Raw genomic sequence first — 24611 nt, 5'->3', positions numbered from 1 at the left:
AGAACCCTTGAGAAGGCTGTTATAGTTTACATACGACACACGCTTTTCAGATGATTAATTTAACACAGTCATAATAAAATCTAAAACTATCATTTAGTACTGATAGTGATAATTATTACAGAAATAATTTTTAATATTCCTCTCCAATTTTCAGTTTATACGGTCAAGTACCATTTAGAGATTATAGCTTAAAAGTCCTAAATTCTGGCTTAGCATTGGAAACAAATGTTATATTTATATTCATCTTACATGGATTGGTTGGTTTTGAGTTTCGCGCAAATCTACACGAAGGCTATCTGCGCTATCCGTCCATAATTTAACAGTGAAAGAGTGGAGGAAAAGCAGCTAGTCACCACCACCCACCGCCAATTCTTGATCTATATCTTTATCAACGAATTGTTGGATTGGCTGCACGTAGTAACGCTCACAGTTGAAAGAACGAACATCTTTAGTGGGTCGGAGATTTGAACTCCCTAGTCGATAGCTCTAACCACCAAGGCATATCGGGTCCTCTGGCTTGAAATTCGAAATCGACATATGAAGGGATAAATGTATTTACAGGTTTCCTGAGAAACGTTTATGCCTGATCGTTCAGTGCAAATAATGTGTTTTGGTATTGAACAAAGTGTATCTTAGGTAGGAAGCTGTTGGAGGAAAAATATGATCTGAAATGTTCTTACACACTTAAGATTTGAATAAATTAAAATGAATGAGTGAAAAAACAAAACATTTTTATCTATAAAACTAGAACAGGTGAAAATGATCTTTTACACAAATGTGCATATCAAAATATGAATATCTTTCAAAATCATGTATCAAATAACTATTTATTATATGATGCATAATTGCTGAAACTATCTATAATTTCATATGTTTGACAAGTCAGCCAGCTGACCTAAACAAATCTAAAAATATGATAACACAACATATAAAACTTTCATATAGTGAACCACACGGTAAATTGATAATTAAATAAAGAGTGGAATCCCATATAGTATGGGTTCTTTTTGTTTTGACAGAGCATAAAGTGTCCATTACCAGAAGCTATAAGAACATATTATACTTTGCGGTTTATCGGTTGAAAACTTGTTTGGAAGCAAAACATCTATAGAAGGTACAAACAACCTTAATGGAAAACGATAATTATAAACAACACATAAAGAAACGGATATGGAGAGAACAAATATCGAAAATCCAAATTAATTAGTTATCATCACTCTGTCCACAGCAGGGTATCAAACATCGAATTTTCCATTCACCTACTGGGGAAGAGGAGAAACAGTAGTCTTGTTTTCTATTTTAAAGTTTCAAACACTTGTGATGAATGAAATGAAAATTGATGAGAAGAACCAAGAATACTTAAAACCATCTTATAGTATCTGAGCTTATTTCTAACCGGAAAGCTACTGGTCGTTTTCCTAATGTACACTAAATATTAATGCATGATTACTCTAAAAGCTACACCTGTATATACATATATAAACACATACGCACATACAGGAGCTTACACCACTCTGTTGTTTTTATAAAACACGTTCACAAACCTAATGATTTATTGATATTTATTTGCATCTCTCTTTTTCTGGTATTGTTATATATGCAACCTTATGTACAGTCTAAATCTAATGATACAAGGAAATGAGAATATGTAAAATGACGGGTTATATTTCCTGAATCGACCCCATTTTTACTACATACAGCTTTGGAAAATTAAATTCAAACAAGCTGAAAAGAGTAGACGAACCCGTTAAGCTTTAATAATGAATCACACGCTTTCGCTTTAAAATTTATTTTAAAGAAACTAAAAAACAACTACAACAAACATGCCAATACGATTTCTTTCACAAGTATCACAAGTTTATTACATTTTATGTACAAAAATTGAATGCCGCAACCAATGAAACGAACTACTAAAGATTAATCATGATGTAATTAGTTTGAAAAAAGAAACTAACAATATAATCAGACATATATTTTAATTAACATTTGTAAAAGAAGAAATAAGATGATAGTGTCCTCTACAACAGCGGAAACTGCAATGTTGAGCAGAATTAGTGAAATTATAATAATCGCTGCTAGTTAAATTATTTTTCCCCATTGCATAACATTAATATTTTTAGTGTATTTTCTAGCTACTTAATTACGGTTGTTTTCGATGTCTGGAGTCTTACTCTGATGATAGCAGTAAATTTATTTCAGTTTTACTGCTATTCTTAAATATTCCAATTACGATTACACGAGTGAATTTAAAAGTTTCTCTAAACAAGCTGAAAAGAATGGTGGAACCCATTAAGCTTTAATAATGAATCACACGCTTTTGCTTTAAAAGTTATTTTAAACAAACTAAAAACAACAACAAACATGCTAATACGCCTTATTTAACAAACATCACGTTTATTATACGTAATGTAAACAATTTGAATGCTACAACTATTAAAACGAACTTCTAAAGATTAATCATATATTGTAAAAGAGCTCTGAGTTTTCATTGTCGTTCTTCGTATTGCGTCGAGTATAAAAATTATAAAAGTTTTTATAATAATTATTCAAACAATTACAAGTGTCAAAACATACGTAATTTTATAATTTGAATCTACTGAGAAAGAAAACTCCATTTCAAATGATTTAAAAAAGAATACAAAAATAATCGTGCTACAACTTGAACAGACAATCTAAGATCCACTCTTAGCTAGAATTACACTATGTAACAAAATTTTTACTTTTTCTTGTTCCTGGGCAGAAAGTGTTATTTCCCAATTGCTTATGCCTAAAGTAAATGGAAAAGGCCTATTTTTACCTTGAAACTTTGCTTTTGTGATCTGGGAGCGTATAACGAAAACATGATGGGAGACTATATTTGGGAGCTCATACGTGAAAGTGATTTACATTACAGTCGCAAATATAAAAAAACCTAGTCACTTCTATACATTTTTGAATAACTTTAGTATAAATACATGTAAATATTGATTCATATGTTGTTTTATTCAGACCTTATGTAAATTAAAATGTGCAAATTTGCCCATTTTTACATAGAAAATAGGTTAATTTCTAAATTTCATTATTCAGTTCACAGAAGCAAAGTTTGAAGGGAATAATGGCCATTTTTTGTACTTTTAGCACATAAGCAATTAAGAAATAACACATGGTATCCAGGAACAAAATTTGTGTTACATAGTGTTATCAATAATTTCTGAGAAAACCTCCTACAAACATTAGTAATGACAATTAATTAGCAAATAATTAAATAATTTAGTATATTTGTATAGTGTGTTATCATAAAACGAAAACACATAGTAATTGTAATATATTAACTCACCAGTTCAGTATTTCTATATTTTGATAACATCAACAATAATTCCAATATCTCATGAGGTTTGAGCAACTTAGTTCAATATGGTTAGTCCTAAATCCGTGCATTTAGTTCACAATCCAAAATTATACTCGTATGTGTGAAAACTAAAATAAGAATAAATGAATAAGATAAAAAATAGTAAATAAATAATTTAATATATATGTATAAATATTAACAAATACTATTAATGAACCGAATTTTAAGTATGAGACGCATAAAAATTAGTATTTTTTCATGCATCGTATCTGAATCCAACACGCAACATTATGCACAAAGTGTTATGTAATATAATATAGATTCTTTTACAATTAAAATTTTTAAATGCATTACATTCAGTTTTAAGTCGATCGTTAAGGCTATAATATTTCTTTTCTGTTATTCAACCTTTCGTGATTATAATTATTAAAGCATATGATAAAAGCTCACATTCGTGCAAACATATTATTTTTATGAAGCAAAAGTTGATAAATGTTAACGCATTGTTAATTTGAAAATGTTCATATGTAAATAACTAATTGTACTATTTGTAATTAACTAAATAATCCACGTGTTTCTTCAAAAAATATTTGTATAAAATGGTTGAAGATATTTGGCTACATCTGACTCTGTGCTTGTTCATTAATTTTATAAAACTGGTAGGACATTAGTGTCTCAACGATACTTGTATTTGTCTAACTTGCCACTGCATCATTCCTATTCCCAGAATGGCTAGTGTCGCGCAAACACTAAGTGATTACTGTGATCAGTTATCTGAATACATCTTTTACCATTAACGTCATTATGAGTTACAATAAACTAAATTGCTGTGTGTTTGCTAGTTCATGGGAAAGCTAAACATTGGAAATATCAAAAGAATAATAATATTTAATTACATACCATTAAGAAGCAGCGACATTACAAGAAAACAACAACACACGTTTGGATTAAAGTGAACATACAGGAATGCACACGCTCGCACACAAACACATAGACACATTCATACATACACACACACACACACACACATATATACATATATATATATACATGCACCTGTTAACATTTTCATTTTTATTTGAAATGAAAATTAGTAACTGTTAATAAATACCACTTACTTAAAAGCTATTAGATATTTTTTGTACTTTGCTAACAAATGATCTTAACGTTTGGTAACAGCTCCTCCTCCTAATTATGGAATCTCGTAATATCACACTTGTCACTGCGAAGTAAAGGTATCATTGCGCCATTCATTACTTCGAGTCGTCGACAACATAGCTAGTATATATATACAAAAAGTAAAAATGAACTAATCACGTACTTGATATAGAAATTAAAGCTTCACATGACGATATTAAGGTCGTTTATTTGCAGTTAGACGTTTCATGCTTCACTGATCACACTACATTATAAAATGGCGGGAAAATACAGAACATTAGCATGTTCGATTGTTGATGAGATCGTCATCAGAGTCAAGTGATTTGTAAAATGTTTCATACCATTATTTTAGAGGAATTTCATTTAATTCCGGCTCATATTTAGGGATAAAATGTTTCTCTATAGTTTTTATGGTTTGCTCACAGCCTTTTCCAACCTTATAGAATGGTATTACACCACTAAATATCGGGTGTTTTTCCTTCGCACATTGGTCTAAATGTTTACTCAGTCCGAGTTGTCGCAATTCTGGGTTTTAACTGTTTTCTGCGAATAGTCATTCTATTCTTTAATTGGCCCCCAGTCTGTTCAATATAATTTAATCCACAATCTGCACATTTTATACAATATATTAGATTTTTAGATGTACAATCCATCTCTGTGCTGATATGAAAAATTTCTCCTGAACTTCTGAATTTTAAGTCTTTGCTTTCCTGAATAAGTTCTCATGTTTTGCAACGTGAGTGATTGCATCGTTTGGCCCCGTTTTCCTTGGTTGACTGCTTAAACTCCGAATTTGTAAGAATTCTTTTCAAATTAGGTGCTTTTCACCCAAGTTGCGTTACCAGATTTTGTAGACTTCCTTTTTCTGATTCGTGGAGTATTTCCTTTGATGCTTGGATTATTTTGTAAATATCTTGATTATTTGGATTGTGTGTTTGTACAAATGTAATGTTTTTGTCATCGTTTATTCTTTGTTTGACTCTCCTCAGGATTTCCGCTGGTATATTTTGGCCCCTTCTATTCCTGTCTCAAATAAAGTTACTGGGTAGTTTCTTCTTTGAATGCGGACTGACAATTCATGCAATCTTTGTTCTCTTATTTTGGAGTCTGAGACTATGGTACATATGCGCCGTCATGTGAAGCTTTAATTTATATATATATATATACACATCTTATAACCTAATTTTTAAGCCAAAACAAAACACATTAAAATTAAACAAAATACGCTGCATTTTAAAAAAAATCAGGGACATTTTACTAAAAATTACTAATAATTATTTTTAGTTACAAACAAGGTAATTTAAGAATTTGGCACTATTTTACGCAGATGTACACCTTGAGCCGGGCATAAAAGCACGACAGTCACAGTAATCTTACGCAATTCTTCCTCATGATTTTGTTTACGTATTTAATATATATGCAAAAACGGCTCGTTTGGGTTGAGAAAATATTTTACATAGAAGAGCGAACAACGTTTCGACCTTCTTCGGTCATCGTCAGGTTCACAAAGAAAGAGGTAACTGACCGGAAGCTGATCACATGTTTCAAAGGGGTTGTGTAACTGTGTGTCGGAATGTAAAGGGCGGTGTTAGATGTTTGAATATATAATTTTATTTATTTTATTATATTAATATAGGTATAAAGGCGTTCCTTTATATTGGTTTATTTTGGGTTTACGTTGTTGTATAAGTAAGGCTTCTTTAATTTTGCGTATTTTTATGTTTGTTTCTTTATTTAGTATTTGAGTGTTTTCTATGGTTATGTTGTGTTTATTTGACTTGCAGTGTTCGAAAACGTGTGAAGGTGACTTTTTATGTTCTTTGAATCTGGTTTCCATTTTTCTACTTGTTTCTCCAATATAGAAGTCGTGTCAGTTATCACATTGTATTTTATAAATAATGTTGGTGTGATGTTTGTCAGGGTAATTTTTACATAGTATATACCTCCATTTTGTGTCTGGTTTTTGAATAAATTTGGTATTAACTGGTATTTTGTTACTAGTTTTCGCCAAATGTTGGTTATTTTTCTGCTGATGTCGGGAATTTATGGTATGCAGCAGTATATGGTTTCATGATTTTTTAATTCGTGGGATATATTTACTTTTGTTAGTTGATTTTGCTTTATGTGTACGTGCGTGCGTATATTGTTTTCTACGGTTTGTGGAGGAAACTTATTGATGTTGATGAAGTATTGTTTTATTTTGTCTAATTCATCGTTAATTTTATCTGGTGAGCATAGTTTTATGGCTGTGTTTATTTGGTTTCTTAGTATGTTGAGTTTTTGTTTTGTTTCATGTGCTGAGTCCCAAGGAATGTATAGTCCAGTATGGGTGATTTTTCGGTGGATTTCTGTTTTGAATTGTGTGTCGGTTCTTGTAATTTTGAGGTTAAGAAATTATATTTGATTGCTTTCTTCCTGTTCACATGTGAAGTTAATGTTGGGATTATAGAGTTAATGTGATTGAAAATTTAAGTATGTGTTCTATAGATTTGAATCCCGCAACCGTGTCAACTTTGTCTTTAACAAAAAAAAATTCTATCACGTATTCAGAAAAAATCTGATATTAATATTATATACGTTTAAATTAAAATAAATTATAGAATCACTATTTACTGCCCCCTTCCCCCAATGATACAGCGGAATGTCTGCGAGCTGCAACCGCCAGAAACCGGGTTTTAATACCCTGGGTGGGTAGAACATAGACAGATTATTGTGTAGCTTTCTGCTTAATTTCAACCAACCAACCACAATCAGAATACCCTAAATATGACAACCAATTACCAATTTTAAATTTTTTTATTTGAAAATATTTTTTGTATTTAGACTAATAAAAGCGTTATGGTCAAAATATGGATATATGAATGTTACTCTCATACGAGTAACAGCATAATATGTCAGAATTTCATCTTTATTTATTTTTGTGTGAACCTTATAAGTCTGAATAGACTTTTTGAAATAGCTTTGAAAATATAATTAATAATTACAGGAAGAGCGCTTAATTCGGACTAATAAAATCATATAAATGCAACTCTTAAATAGTATATTTTCTTAATTTTCATTAACAGTTTAAAGAAATATCTATGGATTTTCTGTAATCACTTAAACCAGTTTAAAAAAAATTCTAGATGTGATTAATCGTACTGTGTAGAAAGTGGCATACGTTGAGTTTGTTTACTTGGAGATAATCCTAGAGGTTTCAACAAGATGCACTGACATCTTGTCAGCAGACTGGCAAACTCGTTGAAGGTAGAAACGAGTTCCTTCATTGTTGTTAACAGTGGCCTTTTGATTGTACATTGTTCTACTGATCCATTATTTTCTTAGCTAGACTTTACGGTACTTTATTTTCCAGCAGTCTCATTTTCTCTGAATGTAGCCTTTCCATGATTGTCGTTATCGCCTCAGTAACTCAGATAAAGTCGATATTCTGTCAGATGTGCTGGATTTGATAATTGTTTTACTCATTAGTTTCTCAGCTTCTTCGTTTAGCTTACCTTTACCCCTGCATATAGATGTAGGTAATCGTCTTAGTGTGTAGTTGATTTGGTTTCTGTCAACCATCTACGCAACTCTGAGTTTCACGCAAATGTACATGCATGTCAGTCGCAAATAATATGAACTTAGCATATGCAGAAATGATGAAGTTCACAATGAGATAAATGTTCTTTTATTGAGAAGTTCATCGTTGGTAGTTCTTGTACATTACACATATTGGATTACCTTTATAAGTTTTCTACAAAACACTGCTGTTTTAGAATTTATTAGTCTTATTTGATTCTAATGAAAATTAAAACTTGTTTCTTTCCCTTTAAATAATAATTTTAATATACTCTATGAAAGATCCCACTGGATCTATGTGTTTCACAAAATATAAGGTGACAATAATATTATTATTACACTAAAGATATCTAACTTAATTAGTTTGTCGAAGTTTCTCCTAGTAAGAATAAACTTTTTACAACAACAACAAAAAATTACTTGTTTCTGGACACGCGCGTCAAGCTACTCAAGGAAAATCTGAGCTACTAACTTTCTCTGATGTTGACCAACAATTTTGGCAGTAACGGATTCAAACTGTGGCGTCCACATAGCCATAATACAGCACGCTCTCAACTGGCCACGATTCGTTTTAATATTATAGAGCCTCACACACTAACCTGTGGTAATTCTAGTCTGCTGTTATCAAGGTAAAGCTCGTGAATTATTTGTATCTCTCTTTTAAAGATATTTTAATTTGTTAAACCACCTGTTAGGATTTATCAACTTACAGTGAGCACCATCGTTCTACATATTTTATTTGTTCGTATACTAATGTTTGCTAATACTTCATAATCGTTATGAATCTGTATAACTCTGTCAAAACACGTTAGACAAGTGCCATCTTAGTACCCTCTTCTGTATTATGATACATTATATTTTATTCCCTCACCTGCGGTTAAACTAATACGAAATAATAATTATTATTTTCACTTATTATTGGGTCCAGAATGGCCAGGTGGGTTAAGGCATTAGACTCGTAATCTGAGGGTCGCGGGATCGAATCCCGGTCGCACCAAACATGCTCCCCCTTTTAGCAGTGGGGCGTTATAATGTGACGGTCAATCCCACTATTCGTTGGTAAAAGAGTAGCCCAAGAGTTGGCGGTGGTTGGTGATGACTAGCTGCCTTCCCTCTAGTCTTACACTGTTAAATTAGGGACAGCTAGCGCAGATAGCCTTCGAGTAGCTTTGCGCGAAAATCATTTCTTTTTTTTATATTGGATAATATGGATATTTTTAATAATAATGAAACTAGATAAAATTAAAATGTAACCACATGACAGCACCATACTTACATAAATTTATTTGCTTAGTCCCCAATATTTTAAATAAATGTGTTTGTGTTGTTAAAAAATTCATGCCTCTTAGCTTTCAGCATTTTAATTATCTTGATAAAGTGAGTCGGTTGAGCGTCACCAGTATATGGACTTTGAAACCGAGATTTCATTGGTCATGTCTTGTTGCTCTGCTCTAAATATAGTTAATATTAAGTGATGAAATCAGAGTAAAACTTTGGAAATAGGCAAAATTTATTGTAATATTCGTCAATAATTTATCTAAACCTGTTAGAGTTTTAATAAGAACCTATTAGCTTCGTATAATTTATTACTAAATAATTAATGACAAAAGGTCATAATCTTAATTTTATTTTGTTCATGCACATCAGTTTTATCATTTGTTTATTACTGAACCTTAAAGGTTCATTCCAATGTGTATATATATTACACATGTGGCCCCAAAACTTATTTGAATGTGAAGAAGTACAAATGCTGGTATCAATAATCCTTTGAATTTTCTGTTATCACAATGGGAATTTAAACAGGATTAGAACTATAAAAAATACCAGTGTATACGTACAGTAGGCCAGTCAAATTAATAATCATCACGACATTGGGAACACAAGGAAAGAAATCGAATATAGTGGCTATCATTTTAATTATATTTCATATGTGTCTAATTAACTTATGTGTTTTTTTTTGTGTGTGGTTTTTCTTAGAGCAAAGCCGCATCGGGCTATCTGCTGAGCCCTCCTAGAGGAGTCGAAGTCTGATTTTAGCGTTGTAAATCAGGATACTTACCGCTGTACTAGCAGAGGGCTAATTAACTTATGAAAATGAATCCCAGAACGGTGAACATTATAATATGGTGAACAAATCGTAACTTGTCTTTCATGTAAGCATAAAATTGTAACACCCAACAATATTCATAATGAATAAGATATATATCTATATAAGATCCATATCACCCCTCTTCCACATTTGTCTATTGTAATAAACATTTTCATAAACACTTATACACTTACTGCACAGATGATATGTAACAATTAACGTCGTTGTTTAGTATCACAAAATGCCACATTAAGTCTCAAAGTGGAAAATTTGCATAAATAGTTGTTTGGTTGTTGCAGTTAAACATAAAGCTACACAATGGGTTATTTGTGCTCTCCACCACGGGTATCGAGACACGGTTTCTAGCGTTGTAAATCCGAATAAATACCGCTTTAAACTGAATGAGGGGCAAATTTGCCACAAGATGTCGAAAATAAGCTTATTTTAGGATGTTTAACATCAATACTTATGATTAACTCCTCTGGATTATTTTCTTCTGTTTCTTCTTGGCTTCGATTCACTAGAAATTCACTGTTCCTAGTTGCTTAAACACAGAATATATTGAAACTTTGAAATTCTAAAATACTTTATTAAGAAAAGATAAAGTTGCAGATACAAAAAGACAATATATATAAATAATAAGGCATTTAATCGTAAATTACGATAAACCTTTACATATTCACGACATCCAATAACGTATAAAGGTTTTACTTATCGACGGTGGTCTCAAAATGTATGATTTATAACATGATATAACTTTTTTGTTCACAAAACTTGTGTACGTATTATACAAATGAAGTTGTTATTTTTAATAAAATTAAGTTATTCATAGTTTCCTTTTCACAATAATGTCTCTCCAAATTTATGAAACAAAATTAGAATTAATTGGCCAAAGTTCTTAGAAACTCCCCATTTATTACATTTGTATAAATGTTTGGAATAAATACTTCACATTGTTTCTTCCTGAATCTGTTAAATTCTGAACTCGAAAATGTTTCTTCCATTATCAATTATCAACTCTAACTTAGTTACTTTTTATAGAAACTTGAAGTAAATGTAGTATAGTTAAGTTATAAATTATAATTATATATAACTATAGTTATACGATGAAGGAGACTTTAGCACCAACCAAAGCACAGCCTCTCTTCATTCTAATTATAGAATTCTGTAGTATCACACTTGCCACTGCGAAGTCCAGGTATCATTGCGCCATTCGTGACTTCGAGTCATCGACAGCATAGCTGGTATAGTTAAGAAAGCTAACAAAAGAATTTGCCTCACCTATAATAATAAATAATTAGACAAAAAAGATAAAAAATTAATAGATAACGTGATAGATAGGATGAACTTGTTGTAGGTTATATATGCTCATATATAACCGGAACTATCACATATTAATCAATATCTCACTCTTCTGCACCTTATATATGAACACTAAATTAGTTCAATAGCCTCTTTGTCACATAAACACCGAAAGCCCTTTCCTTACATCCCTTCGTTTATATCTGGCTTCTGTGCGACTCGAAGAATCCATAGCACCCCTCTTCAAATCATAAAAATTGTGTTTCACCTGTAACGGATTTATTAAGGTATATTTATTTTAATATCGATAATTGTTTTAGTTGAAAATATGCTGTTAAATATGTGTTGCAAAATTCTCAATCATTCACTATATTTGTAGACGACTCTCAAGAGTAAGAATCAACAATAGGTATATGTATGCCAGTACTGTTTCCTTACTTGAAATATCTAGAAAATATTCTCTTAAGCTTATAAAAGGTAACCAACACAATGCGAAGAGACACTTTTATATTATTGGTTTGCTACAGTTAATATACTGTAAGCGTCGAACATTATAACAGTAATAGATATTTATGAATCGAGAAACTACAAATATTTCGAATATTATAAACTGTTTAACTTCAGGGAATTAACTTTGAAAGTTAATATTTCTACGAGGACATTAGATATCTTCGTTGTTTAAAAGTCAGCTTGTAAACTGCGCGTGACTACCCAAGAATAGAGAACTAGCTAGATACCCGTTAAGTGAACTGTACTGATATCAACTCGGAACTAATTCTCTCATCGTGAACCGTAGATAAAATATCCAGTTTCATGCCAGATAGAAGACTCAGTGTTGTTTGTAAGCTTGTAAAACATTTATATATAAATTATTTTCGTAATAACACTTTGTAATAACCGTTATTATAAATTTATTATTGTTTGTATATTCAGGTATATTTGAGTTAATAGGTTAAAAAAACTGTGTGTATCAGTTTTGTTGGCACACATGATAAATTTGATATCTCTTTACATGTAAATAACTTCTAAATATTTATATTACAATTCAACTCATATTGCTATTTGAAATTGCAATGAATTGTAGACTCGTCCTGGATAAATAATAATACGTAAAACACCATATACAAAAAGAAGCCTACATAACAAAATGTTAGTGCCATAGGAAAATAATTACTTGTATCCACCTGTAGGGCCTAACATATTTCACGTACAGCGGTAAGTGTCATATTACAAAAAGAGTTCCTATTCCGATTTTTAACCTTCTTTTCTGTTACATTATTGAAATTTTAATTCTTTAACCTTATTTTTTACTCGCTATCTTCGTTAGCCGTCCCTAATTTAGCAGTGTATGACTAGAGGGAAGATAACTTGTCATCACCGCTCATCGCTAACTCTCGAGCTACATTTTACTAACGAATAGTGGGATTGACCGTGACATTAAAATGTCCTCACGGCTAAAAGGGCAAGTATGTTTGGTGTGACGGGGATTCGAACTCACGACCCTCAGATTACGAGTCGAATGCTTTAACCACCTGGCTTTACTCACTGGAAGCGATTAATCTATCAAAGAGCAGAATGAATCCTAATGGTAATGAACAACGATTTCGATAACATTAAGTTCATAGTGCAAATAAAATGATTACTTTTGGATCTACATTGCTATAAATTTCACCATTCTATTTTTGTTTGTTTTTTTCGTCGTTGTATACAAAGACTTCAAGACTAAAGTAGAATGTAAAACAAGAAAATCTCACTGGTCAGTTACCCAAAACTCTTCGCAGATGTAACATTACTCTCAAGTGGCAATTTGTATCAGTTATTGGAATCGATAAATTTATTTTGTGTCATTTTTTCTCCTTTGTTTCAATTGCTTTTGTTTTTGCTTACATATTTCCCCCAAGGCTGACATTGTGACTTATTTTACCAAAATAAAAATAAAATATTTAACAACGGATAAATCACTTCTAACATGAGATTTCTTCTCCACAGTAGGAAAACATTTCTCACAGTTACCAAGGCTGATCCATGTTTTTACACATAAAAAACATCTGACTTCCATCACTACCTATACAATTGGCATAAATATTCCTGTATTTGATTCCAACGTACAATGTGGAATAAGATAGAAAATTCGAAACATCAGTGTACTATTATACACATCTTATGTTTGTATCTATAGGCCTATGTATTTGTTAACTCAAAAAGATTCTTGGAAAAGGGGAGACAATACTCTGCTCTGTCGTATTAAAACCAAACTAGAATTATTTAGTACATTACAGAAACATATAAATCCTTTCTGTAGAAACGCTCACTTTTTTCAAGTTCGAATCTTTCTTGTACAGAACAAGTTAAAGGTTCGTTGTGAAGGGCGCTATTATTCTTTTCTTACCACATATTTCCGCTCTTGTACAGTTTAATCTTCCAAACAGAGTGATATGAACGGGAGTTACGGTTAACTAAAAGTGCTCTCTTCGTTTTTAGGTTATGTTGTTATTGTGTGAAATTAAACACAAAGCTACACAAAGGACTATATGTGCTCTTTCCACCACAGGTATCGAAATCTTGTTTCTGGCGTTTTAAGTTTCATACAACTTTAGTCATATAATAATTCATAGAATAAGTTTAATTTTTGGTACTTTCCCTAAGTTGTATTGTTTGTTTATTTGTTTAGAATTAAGCACAAAGTTACACGAAGGGCTATCTGTGCTCTGCTCACCACGGGCATCGAAACCCGGTTTTTGGCGGTGTGAGTCCCCAAACATTCCGCTATGCTACCGGGGGGCCATGGAATAAGTATACAATTTTTCTGAGAAATTTTATTCATGAGGTGCAAAAATATTTTACTTTAACTAAGAATATTGTGTTTCCAAAAACTTATTTAAGTTATTAATAGATAAATGTTTGAATTCCCTTTTTAAGTAACACATTGTTCTTTGAATTCAGGCTTTATCTTCAGTTATAATACGCCTTTTGTACATAAATGATTCACTTAGAATGTGCTTTGTTGTGACTTATATAATGATCCTTTAGAAGGTGCTAATAACCTGTTTAATACGTCTACGTTAAAAACTTTAAGTGTGAAGTTTGATATGGAAATTATATCGTTTGCAATGGTGTGGTTGGTCTATAAGTATATTAAGCTATATGGCTGGAATTGTAAAAAGAAGGATCACTGATGTGCTTTTTTATTTTAAAAAACAGTTAGTTTTTTAACGTTGCGAGTCAAGCATAGATTAAAAACGTTATATTTTAACTTAATTATGTATGATTGTTAAATTTTGTTTGTTGTATTGATCTTAGGCGTTATTTACTCCTAGTCAGGCTCAATTGATTTCAATCATTTATCATTATTTCTGTCTCCGATTTTTATATAATTTTCTTTTGAACAGAAATTCTAATTACTAATATACTTTAGTTTCTTCAGTGATTTTTATTCTCAGTGAGTTACATGCTTAGATTATAGAATATTCCATATTTCCATTTCAATCAAATACTATTTATTAGATTGATTGGCATATGAGAGGACATTGTTTGCTTAACTTTTTTCTTCTTTACTTTTAAATGTTCCCAAATTTTCCTAAACTATGCATTTTCACATAAGTTTTTTATCTCCTCCATTAACGGATAGACCATTGTTTGTCAACTAGTTTCCTTTACTTTGAGCAGAAAAAAAAAATCGTTTTATCGAAGAAACAGGAATCAAAAATTATATTGGTCATGAACCAACTAATAGGAATTGAAAAGAGGTAGGTGAATTTGAAAAACAAGGACATGAACAAGGAAAATGTCGCGTGGATAAAATTTATAAGAAGGAAATGTTTTTTTCAAGTTTTATGACAACCTCTGCAGTCACGTGAGTAATTAAGTGATGTAATGAGTAAAGTCGAAATTATTATGATAGAGTTAAAAATTCAAAAGTTATTGAAATGTACCACAGAAACATGCTGACAATACTAGTGCAGACAGTTTACGTTCTTGGATAGAAATAACATAATCACAAATGATTTATTATTAGACCACCTTAACAATAAGGTATAGAAAAAAGTGTCCCTTTCTTCAAATTTATTCTGAATACCTACTTAAATTTTAAATAAAATGTTTGTATTGCATGTGTTAATTCATAATTATCAACATTTTTAATCTCGCACATACAAATATCTATATTTGATCTATATGATAATTCCATTAATTTAACTCATGCATTCCCAGAATGCGGAAATGCCAAATTTTCTTAATTGAAAATTAAATTGAAAGAGTAAGTTTATAAGGGAGATCTTAGTAACTTTGTTTTTCTTATATATATATATATATATATATATCAAATAATCCCGTAAAACTAAGTCGTTATTTATTTAGTATCGTGCTTCAGGAAAACATTACAATTGTGATGTGTAAAAATGAGATTCGCATAATTCAATTAGTAATAAAATAGTAACTTTTCAAACGATTTTTATTCATAAAAGAGTGGAAAAAATTGAATGACACTGTCTATGCATTATTTTAAAAAATCATTAATGCATGGTTTGAAAAAAAACAGAGTTAGGAAACTAGATGAAAAAGTTGAAAAAATGTCTTAGCGGTGTTCGATAGGCTCTGTCAGAGTCTTTGTTCTCCTTAATGGTGAATTCTTACTGGAGGTTTAGCCGTTGAGAGAGAGTGTGTGTGTTTCCTTATAATAAAGCCATATGGGGCTATGTACTAACTCCATCGAGGGGAATCGAACCTCTGATTCTAGCGTTGTAAATCTTTAATTACCGCTGTACCAGCGGGGTACACGAGCCCTTGCTGCATATGATGTTGTCTATAGTGCAATGTGTACATTGACTGACATGGATGTCGTTTTGGTTGAGCTAGGCGTAGGATAATAAATTTCGCATACACTGTTTTCGTAAAGTTATTGATTTATGTGTTGTAATATGTATAATGGAATGCTAAAAGGAATTGTACACACACTTTTTAAAAAGATCTTGTTGAATTAGGTTCTGGTATGCCCAGATGGTTAGAGCCCTCGACTCGTATTCTGATGATCTCGGGTTCGAATCCTCGCCACACCAAATACGCTCGCCTTTTCAGCCGTGAGGTCGTTATATTGTGACAATCAGTCCCACTATTCGTTGGAAAAAGAGTAGCTTAAGAGTTGGCCGTGGGTGGTGATGACTAACTACCTTCCCTCTAGTTTTACACTACTAAATTAAGGACGGATAGCGCAGGTAGCCCTCGTGTAGGTTTGCGCGAAATTCAAGAACAAAACGAATTTGTTGAAGTAAAGGTGTCATGGATTACGGCTTTTTAAATTTGGAATTGATATAATCCTCAAGTACACAGTTTTTTTTATGAGTCACTTGTCTTTTGTTGATGCTCAGAATTCCAACTCGAATGCTCCGTATAACTCAATGTAATAATTAAATAGCCCAAACATCCTTGTTTAAACACATTTGTTGCTGTTAACACAGAAACTAATTGTTAAAAGATTAAATAATAATGTTCAATGTCTTTAAGAAGATTACCGTGAATTTTTTTCTAAAAAGGAAAAAAAAAACAATATGCTCTTAATTAACGCATTTGTGCCACACAGCGTGTGTATGCGTGCAGCTTATAAAATGTTTGTTTTTTTAATGAATGCTCGATTTTTGATACTAGCCGTGTAGTACTTTTGGCGTCCTGTCGGTGAAAGTACGTTTTCTCAAGGCCATCTCCAACCCCCTCTCCCCTTCAACTCTACGACATTGGAATTATAGATCACAGCCAAGACTTAGTATTTATAGATTCTGACATGAAACCATTTGATATTTAGATTTATTCATTTATTTTTAATGAATATATGTGTATTTAAGTTTTATTTATTTATCAATTTGTTTTCAGGTACGATTCTACTTAGAGTTAAAAATTAGTGCAAATATAAATCAGAAAGAGGTCATATTATGTTTCCTTCTACGACGGACTTTGAGCATGTCCGGCTTTTTCTCCCTCCCCCCCATGAATGAAGTGAGGAAACAAAAATTAACTTTTTTCCATCATATACAAATTTATAACGCTTTTAACCAAGATTGACTAGGTGGATTTTTATCAAAGTATATTCAGTTGAAAAAAAAGAAAAAACACTTTGAAAAACAGTCTCACAAATAGCAATTTTTCAAAATCCAGTAGGTATGTTTTAATAATACGTATGTATATTCATGTGTATGTACATTAGTAGAGAATAAATTACTTATAAGCAATTAATATTCCTTTCTGTTAACAAAAAATTTGTTTAAGAATAGAAATAATATATTTCTTGTAGAAGTGACATCCAAACCAATGAATGATTCAAGCACTGTTTTATTAATCAACTAAGATTGAAATAGAATAATGAACTAAAGCGCAAAGAATATGACAATGAAAGTGTTTTATCTGCTATATCTCTGATTCTTTTGTAAATGCAGAAATTTGTATTCGGTTAGTTGTCAATGTTTTGATTAGTCAAAATAAAGGTTAACTATACATTGCAGTTTTGCAATGGTATTTTCATAATTACATTCAAAAGTAAATGCGAATTTTAATACATTTCTGCTATTACACTGTAACCTTTTTTAATGATCTGAGGAAACTGCGTCTTAATGTTAACTGCAATTTTTCATTCCAAGTTTTTTATCCTATTAATTGTGTGTATGTTCTGTATGAGTTTAACGTTTACAATCAGTGAATTGATATAATTGAATAAATATGAGTGGTTTTACGACTCTATCTTTAACGTACATTACTACGAAGTGACCATAGAACACAGGTAATTTTATTTTAGTTTTTCATGTATAAAACTAGTGTTTATTTGAACTTACATGGTGTGCGTTGTTCAATTATATGAACACAAACTGGAAAATATCAACTTTTTATTTTTTTATTTTTTGCGTGTGTTAAACTAATTGTTTGAATTGTTTAGCTGTTTTTAGAAAACGCAATAATAAACTGAAATATAAAATAAAATACATGGAAAAGCAAATAGCTTCAATAAACCATGACAGCGGATCGATTCTGATATACTTTTATACTCTAGTATATATATTTGTGTGATTAGGCTTGATATTATTTTGACTAATTTCTAAGTTTTGTTAATGTTAAAACGTTAATATTTGACGTAATTTCAGTTTGTTTTTCTGTCAAGTGGTTCTATAAAATAATATTAAAAATGATTAAAATCAAGTGTAACATTCTGCGATGCAGTTTCAGCAGTAATTTTCTTTGCTTCTGTTTAGGCCTGGCATGGCCTAGCGCGTTAAGGCGTGCGCTTCGCAATCCGAGGGTCGTGGGTTCGCGCCCGAGTCGCGCCAAACATGCTCGCCCTCCCAGCCGTGGGGGCGTTATAATGTGACGGTCAATCCCACTATTCGTTGGTAAAAGAGTAGCCCAAGGGTTGGCGGTGGGTGGTGATGACTAGCTGCCTTCCCTCTAGTCTTACACTACTAAATTAGGGACGGCTAGCACAGATAGCCCTCGAGTAGCTTTGTGCGAAATTCGAAAACAAACAAACAAACATCCTTCTGTTTAAAATTAATTTACACTATATGTTCGATTGTTTAATGTTAAACAATTTAAGCTTCCTTTCACTCTAAATTTTATTGTAGCTGTTTCTGGCATTTGATAGAATATTTATAGTGACAATAGTCCAGCATCATTATACATATTTTTGCTACATTAGTTTCTAAGCCTTAGGTTTTGATTTAGCTGACATCTACGCTTTTCAAAAAAAAATACATTAATGCAATATACATTGTACGTTGCCCTTTATTTGTTGGATTTTATGTTTAAAAAATGTCTTACCATCTTATTTTTTAAATAATCATTTCATGTATACTACGCCAACAATTAGGCAGTTAATACGTCTTTGCCGTGCCTTTGCAAGGCATATGGAGCCAGTGCTTTCTAATTCCAGTTTCAAGTGGCAAAATTAAATGAGAATGTTGATCCATTTTCTACCGGGATGGGATGTCATTCCGTTGCAGATAGGTAAACTGGAGAAAGTGGGTAAAATATTTTGTCCAAGGCCAGCATCAAAGTTTCAACCACTCGACTACAAGTACAAATCACGAAGCTTGTTTGTTTTTTTGTTTTTTTGAATTTCGCACAAAGCTACTCGAGGGCCATCTGTGCTAGCCGTCCCTTATTTAGTAGTGTAAGACTAGAGGAAAGGCAGCTAGTAATCACCACCCACCGCCAACTCTTGGGCTACTCTTTTACCAACGAATAGTGGGATTGACCGTCACATTATAACGCCCCCACGGCTGGGAGGGCGAGCATGTTTGGCGCGACCGGGATGCGAACCCGCGACCCTCAGAATACGAGTCGCACGCCTTAACACGCTTGGCCATGCTGGGCCAGTCACGAAGCTATCTAGTTACGATAGCCAAAACGTCAACATACCTAATCTTAAATCAGCATATTTTATGTTACTTATATACTTATACTTATATATACGAATATAGCTTAAACTTTTGTAAATAAATATGTTTATAGTTCTATTGAATTATTTATGCTCAGGTTGATCATAAACAATTCCAAAACTACCAGGCTTAATAAATAAGTAGGAGATTCAATATATTCATTAGAGATACCTCCCCTTTCTATTTACCAATTTTGAGACTCCATTGAAATATTTCTTGTTGTTTGGTGCTGGTAGGATCTCCAGATTAGTTCATTTTATAACCGTTTAACTCTGTTGTAGTTATTTATGTGTAAGAAAGAACAATGTATGTGATGAGCAATCGCACTTTCTAAGCCCGACAATAACGTTTTATTTGTTTTTACTGTATTATTTTACCTTTATTATTTTGTGTCCTTTTTCACTTGTGAAACATATAATAGACTGATAGTTCTGTGATTTATTTTGTAATTAATTGTTTTACTATTCTTCATAGATATTCTACTCTATTATCGCCATTACAGGATCACTACATGTAAATAATGTTCTTCATTCTTCAGGTAATATAACACCTGATTTTATTTGGATAATTATGAGTGACTAGCATTACTCTGATTTACGAATTATGATTATAAATATATATTAATTAGTCATTATTTAAAGATGCCACACGTATTGTACGCCACATACTCATGTGCTTTTTCTTAGGTTCTAAAACTTTTTTTTTACTTTACGAAAGTGTTTCTTCAGTAATTACTGAAGTATGACATTTTGGTAAAGTTACAAAGCATTGTACGAATGGGATTTTTCCGATTTACTCTGATTTGCTGGGTTTTGTATCATGTCCTCTATTAAAGTTTCAAGAACCCTGGCTTAAGGTTTAAAATGTTACAAGTTAATGTCAGTCGATAATTTTAACAGAGTTACCTACACTTTGATACGCAATTTAACTCCTTTGATCTCGAAAACTACATTTAATACAATCAATGTATCAATTAAACTGCGAATACATATTATTGTAGAAACAAAATATTTATTACATTTTCAACATTAAAACGTACATGCCTAAGTAGAATAAAACTACAATAGTACATTTAATACAGTTAATTTATTTATTGGTGTTATTTCATTTAAACAGAACGTTACGTTCAAATTAACACGTACAAAGGGGTTTTGGAAGGAGTTGTTTAATACAATATTGTATACTGTTATCTTGTTTATTTTTATTTTACTTGGTGATGACCAGAACAAATGTAATTGGAACTCCTTAACTTTTTTTTATTTTTGCAACAATAAGTATTTGAAGTTTAAGTTGTATATTGATTGTGTTAAATGAATATCACAAGTTATACGAGTAAACCAATTTAACATTTTTTCATACTGGTAAACTTCTAAGTTAACATACTTTCGTGACTTATAAAAACTTAAAATCTAACAAAACAGGATTGAAACTGGTAAATATTTAGACTATAGTTTTAAAGTCTGTATTTTTAAATTATTTTACTTTCTAATTTTTTTCATTGTGAATATTTCCATACTTAGAATATCTTTCTAGTTTTATTTCTCAACGTCTGCTGGTTAATATAAGAAATTTTGAAATTTTATTTTATAAAGTTTTCTTCATTGTTTCTTTCTAAAATCGTTAAATTTACTTCTTTTTATTATTGAAAATGAGACTATTTTCATTTTAACTGTTTCAAACATTTTATAGGATGTGTATAGAAATTGTAATGCCTCAGTACATAAATATATGGTTTCGGTAAATGAACAATGTATATTTTTAATACTATGGTGTTAGAAACTCATAAGCGTATAAATCTGAAGAAATGAAGAATGGTTTGAATTGTAGACATAATTCTATTGTTGCTCTTATTATTTTCAGAGCTTTTGGTTCTTAGTCTTCTAATTATTGTGTTTGCTGGACTCTGTGTTGCGTCATCGGTAATTCTTCTCGTTGGATTGTTTTTGGTAAGCATAGTTCGAGATTATTGGTCCAAGGAAAATGTTAACTTTGTGTACACTTAAATTATCACTACTTTTTATTCAGTATATATTACACATTAATATAAAATTTTTATAGTAATTATAAATTAATAATAATTACTAATTTTTCTGATTCATTGGCTAGAACTATTGAGCATGTCCCTAATACCGTCCCCCCCCCACTGGCACAGTAGAATATTTGTGGGCTTGCAACGCTAGAAACCAAGTTTCGAATCTGGTGGTGATCAGACCTCAGATTGCCCATTGTGTAGCTTAATGCTTATGGATCAATTAATCCTATTTCCTCTAAGTACTTAGATATGTTCGATAACTTAGATTCATTACTGTAAGAATGTCAGTGATTTAACAATCCAATAAACATGTTTTTAATTGTAATAAATTGCTTATATTTCGTCTTGAAAAATAATTCAACAAAATTGCATGGAATATTCATCTGGTTTGAATTGTTGTACAAAGTTACTGAAGAACTATCTTTACTACCCGTCCATAATTTAGCATTAATAAACTAAAAAAAAAGGCAGCTAGTCAACATTTCCGACCCTTGATCTCTTCTTTGATGAAAGAAAAGTGGGATCGAGTAATACTTTATAACGTCCCCATAACTGACAAACATATTCAAAAACAGAGGTTCGAGTCTGCGACTTACAGTTTGTGAGTCGAGCGCTCTAACAACCTGGCTCATGAAATTTTATCATACATATTTTTTGTCTCTCATCCAAATACTGATAACTTTAAAGACTTACAATGCTAAAAGCCGGGGGTCAATTCCCCGTGGTGGACACTGCAGATATTCCAATGTGGCTTTGCTTTAAAGCAATCAAACAATTTTTGTGTTATTTTATAATGTAAATAAAATGACAAGATGATTTAAATTTATTAATTTATTTACTTAGCCACAACATCCCAATTTCTTTGAAATTATTCTCTTTAACAGTAAAATCTATTTTGATAATGAAAATTTTAATAATGCTGTGATGCACGAGTGAAAGTAAAGATGGTGCAATCTAGTGGATTAGAATAAATATCAATAATTAAAACAATAAAATTTAAATTGTAATGCGATAAAACAATTTCAAATTACTTTATCCACAATGAAATAAAATGTAAGCATACCTAATTTTAGCACGTTGCCGTTTGTTTATAAAACGAAATGTTAGCACACCTAAACAATTTGATTCTCGTAATACCGTATTCTTGTTATGACACTGTGCATTATTTAAGAAAAGTACAGTTCATCGACACTTATCTTAGAATGTAATATAAATATTTTTTTCTTCCTACAGGACTATCGACTGATGTTACTTCCTTGGATATTTTCTGTTACAATCACAACATTAATAAATATAATCTCTCTTTTCTACCTGTTCAATGACGCGGTGAGTTCATTAAACTGTTTCTGTTGTATGACACATATTTTGTAATAATTTTAGTTTATGTGTATAATTCTGACTTTACAAAACTAATCAGAGAGGGCGAGCACAGACCTCAGCATATCGTTTCATATGCTTTGAGGTAGCAGATAGAATTTTTTTGTTTATGTATGATGAACTTATAAAGAGCAACGAGAGCGTATCGAAGCCTTATAGAAAATATTCGTAATTTTATTGAAAATGAGAAGGGGAAAGTGATCTTCAATAAATTCAAAAAAAAAATGAACAAAGTCTTACATTACTGAAGAAAATCAAATATAGCATAACAAAGGCACCAAAACATCATTGATTAAACTTACCTAGAACGGCTACTATTACTATAGTTTATAGGATTATCTTGAATAATTCTTTATTAATAGCTAAACATTATTCGAAATGAACATTACGTGGTTCCTTCAGCTAGAAAAGGCTGCTTATAAAGATTATAAAATACAAAAAATTATGGGTTCTTATAGTTTGTTGAATTTCGTACAAAACAACTCGCCTATATTATTTCCAATACCCTTTTGCCATTCTGAAGTGATAAGTTAAACTGAAGGAGGGTAATCAACCCCACCAACGATCAGCTCTTGGGCTACCTTTTACAAAAGAATAGTGATACTGAAAAAGCAAACACATTCAACGACAGGTTTTGATACAGCGTGTCGTGTATTGCGAGTTGAATTCCTTAACCTCTAGGTTATGAAAGGAAAATAGTTAGAACAAAAGTATAATATAGTGGCTAAATATGTCTTCCTATTATTGAAATTTGTTTTTATCTTCCATAAAATGGGTATTTATCTATAGTACTATGTTAACTTTTTGTCAAAAATTAAAATACCAAAACTTTTTTCCCAGAGCAAAGGAAGGTTTTAAAAAAGAGTTAAAAAAGAAATGCGTCTACTTAAGATTAAATTTACATTATTAGAGAATGTGTAAGAGCTGATACTCTTGGAAAGTCTTTTTCCTCTATGTGAAAGAAATCACTATACACATGAATAACTGTACTAAAATACCTGGCGTCCGCCAAACTAAACGAGCATATCTGATAACACTGTGTAAAACTATACAGAGTAAAAAAAAATCAGCCTTTTTTTCAAATCGCCTAACACATCATTAATAGTGCCATTGTGATCTAAACTACGTACAAGAAGATGAGAGAAGGCGGCCGTATAGAGAGGGAGTATCTAGTAGGTTTTCTGAAAAGAAAACAAGGAGCTGTTGTAATTTCCACATTAAATATTATATGTGTTTTTATGAAAATAAGAAGTTTAAAAAACGGCAGATAAAAGCAAAAAACAATTAAAATATATAACGAAAATAGTTGAAACAACTCTCATATTGAGAGTTTTGTAATTCAATTAATTTTGA

At 31.4% G+C, this 24611-nt stretch overlaps 1 protein-coding gene across 1 annotated transcript in view; it reads left to right on the top strand.

The window, feature by feature from the left end:
- Window positions 1-24611, top strand: part of LOC143251680 (uncharacterized) — an 83941-nt gene that overhangs the window by 36036 nt on the left and 23294 nt on the right. The window contains exons 3-5 of the mRNA XM_076502933.1: window positions 20324-20387; window positions 21710-21795; window positions 23115-23207. Of these exons, the coding sequence (XP_076359048.1) occupies window positions 20324-20387; window positions 21710-21795; window positions 23115-23207 (243 nt within the window). The remainder of the gene's footprint in view (window positions 1-20323; window positions 20388-21709; window positions 21796-23114; window positions 23208-24611) is intronic.

The sequence above is a fragment of the Tachypleus tridentatus genome, chromosome 6 (assembly GCF_004210375.1).
Source record: "Tachypleus tridentatus isolate NWPU-2018 chromosome 6, ASM421037v1, whole genome shotgun sequence".
Taxonomy (NCBI): Eukaryota; Metazoa; Arthropoda; class Merostomata; order Xiphosura; family Limulidae; genus Tachypleus; species Tachypleus tridentatus.
Note: the sequence above shows the minus strand (reverse complement) of the source record. Positions and strands in the feature narration are given on the sequence as shown.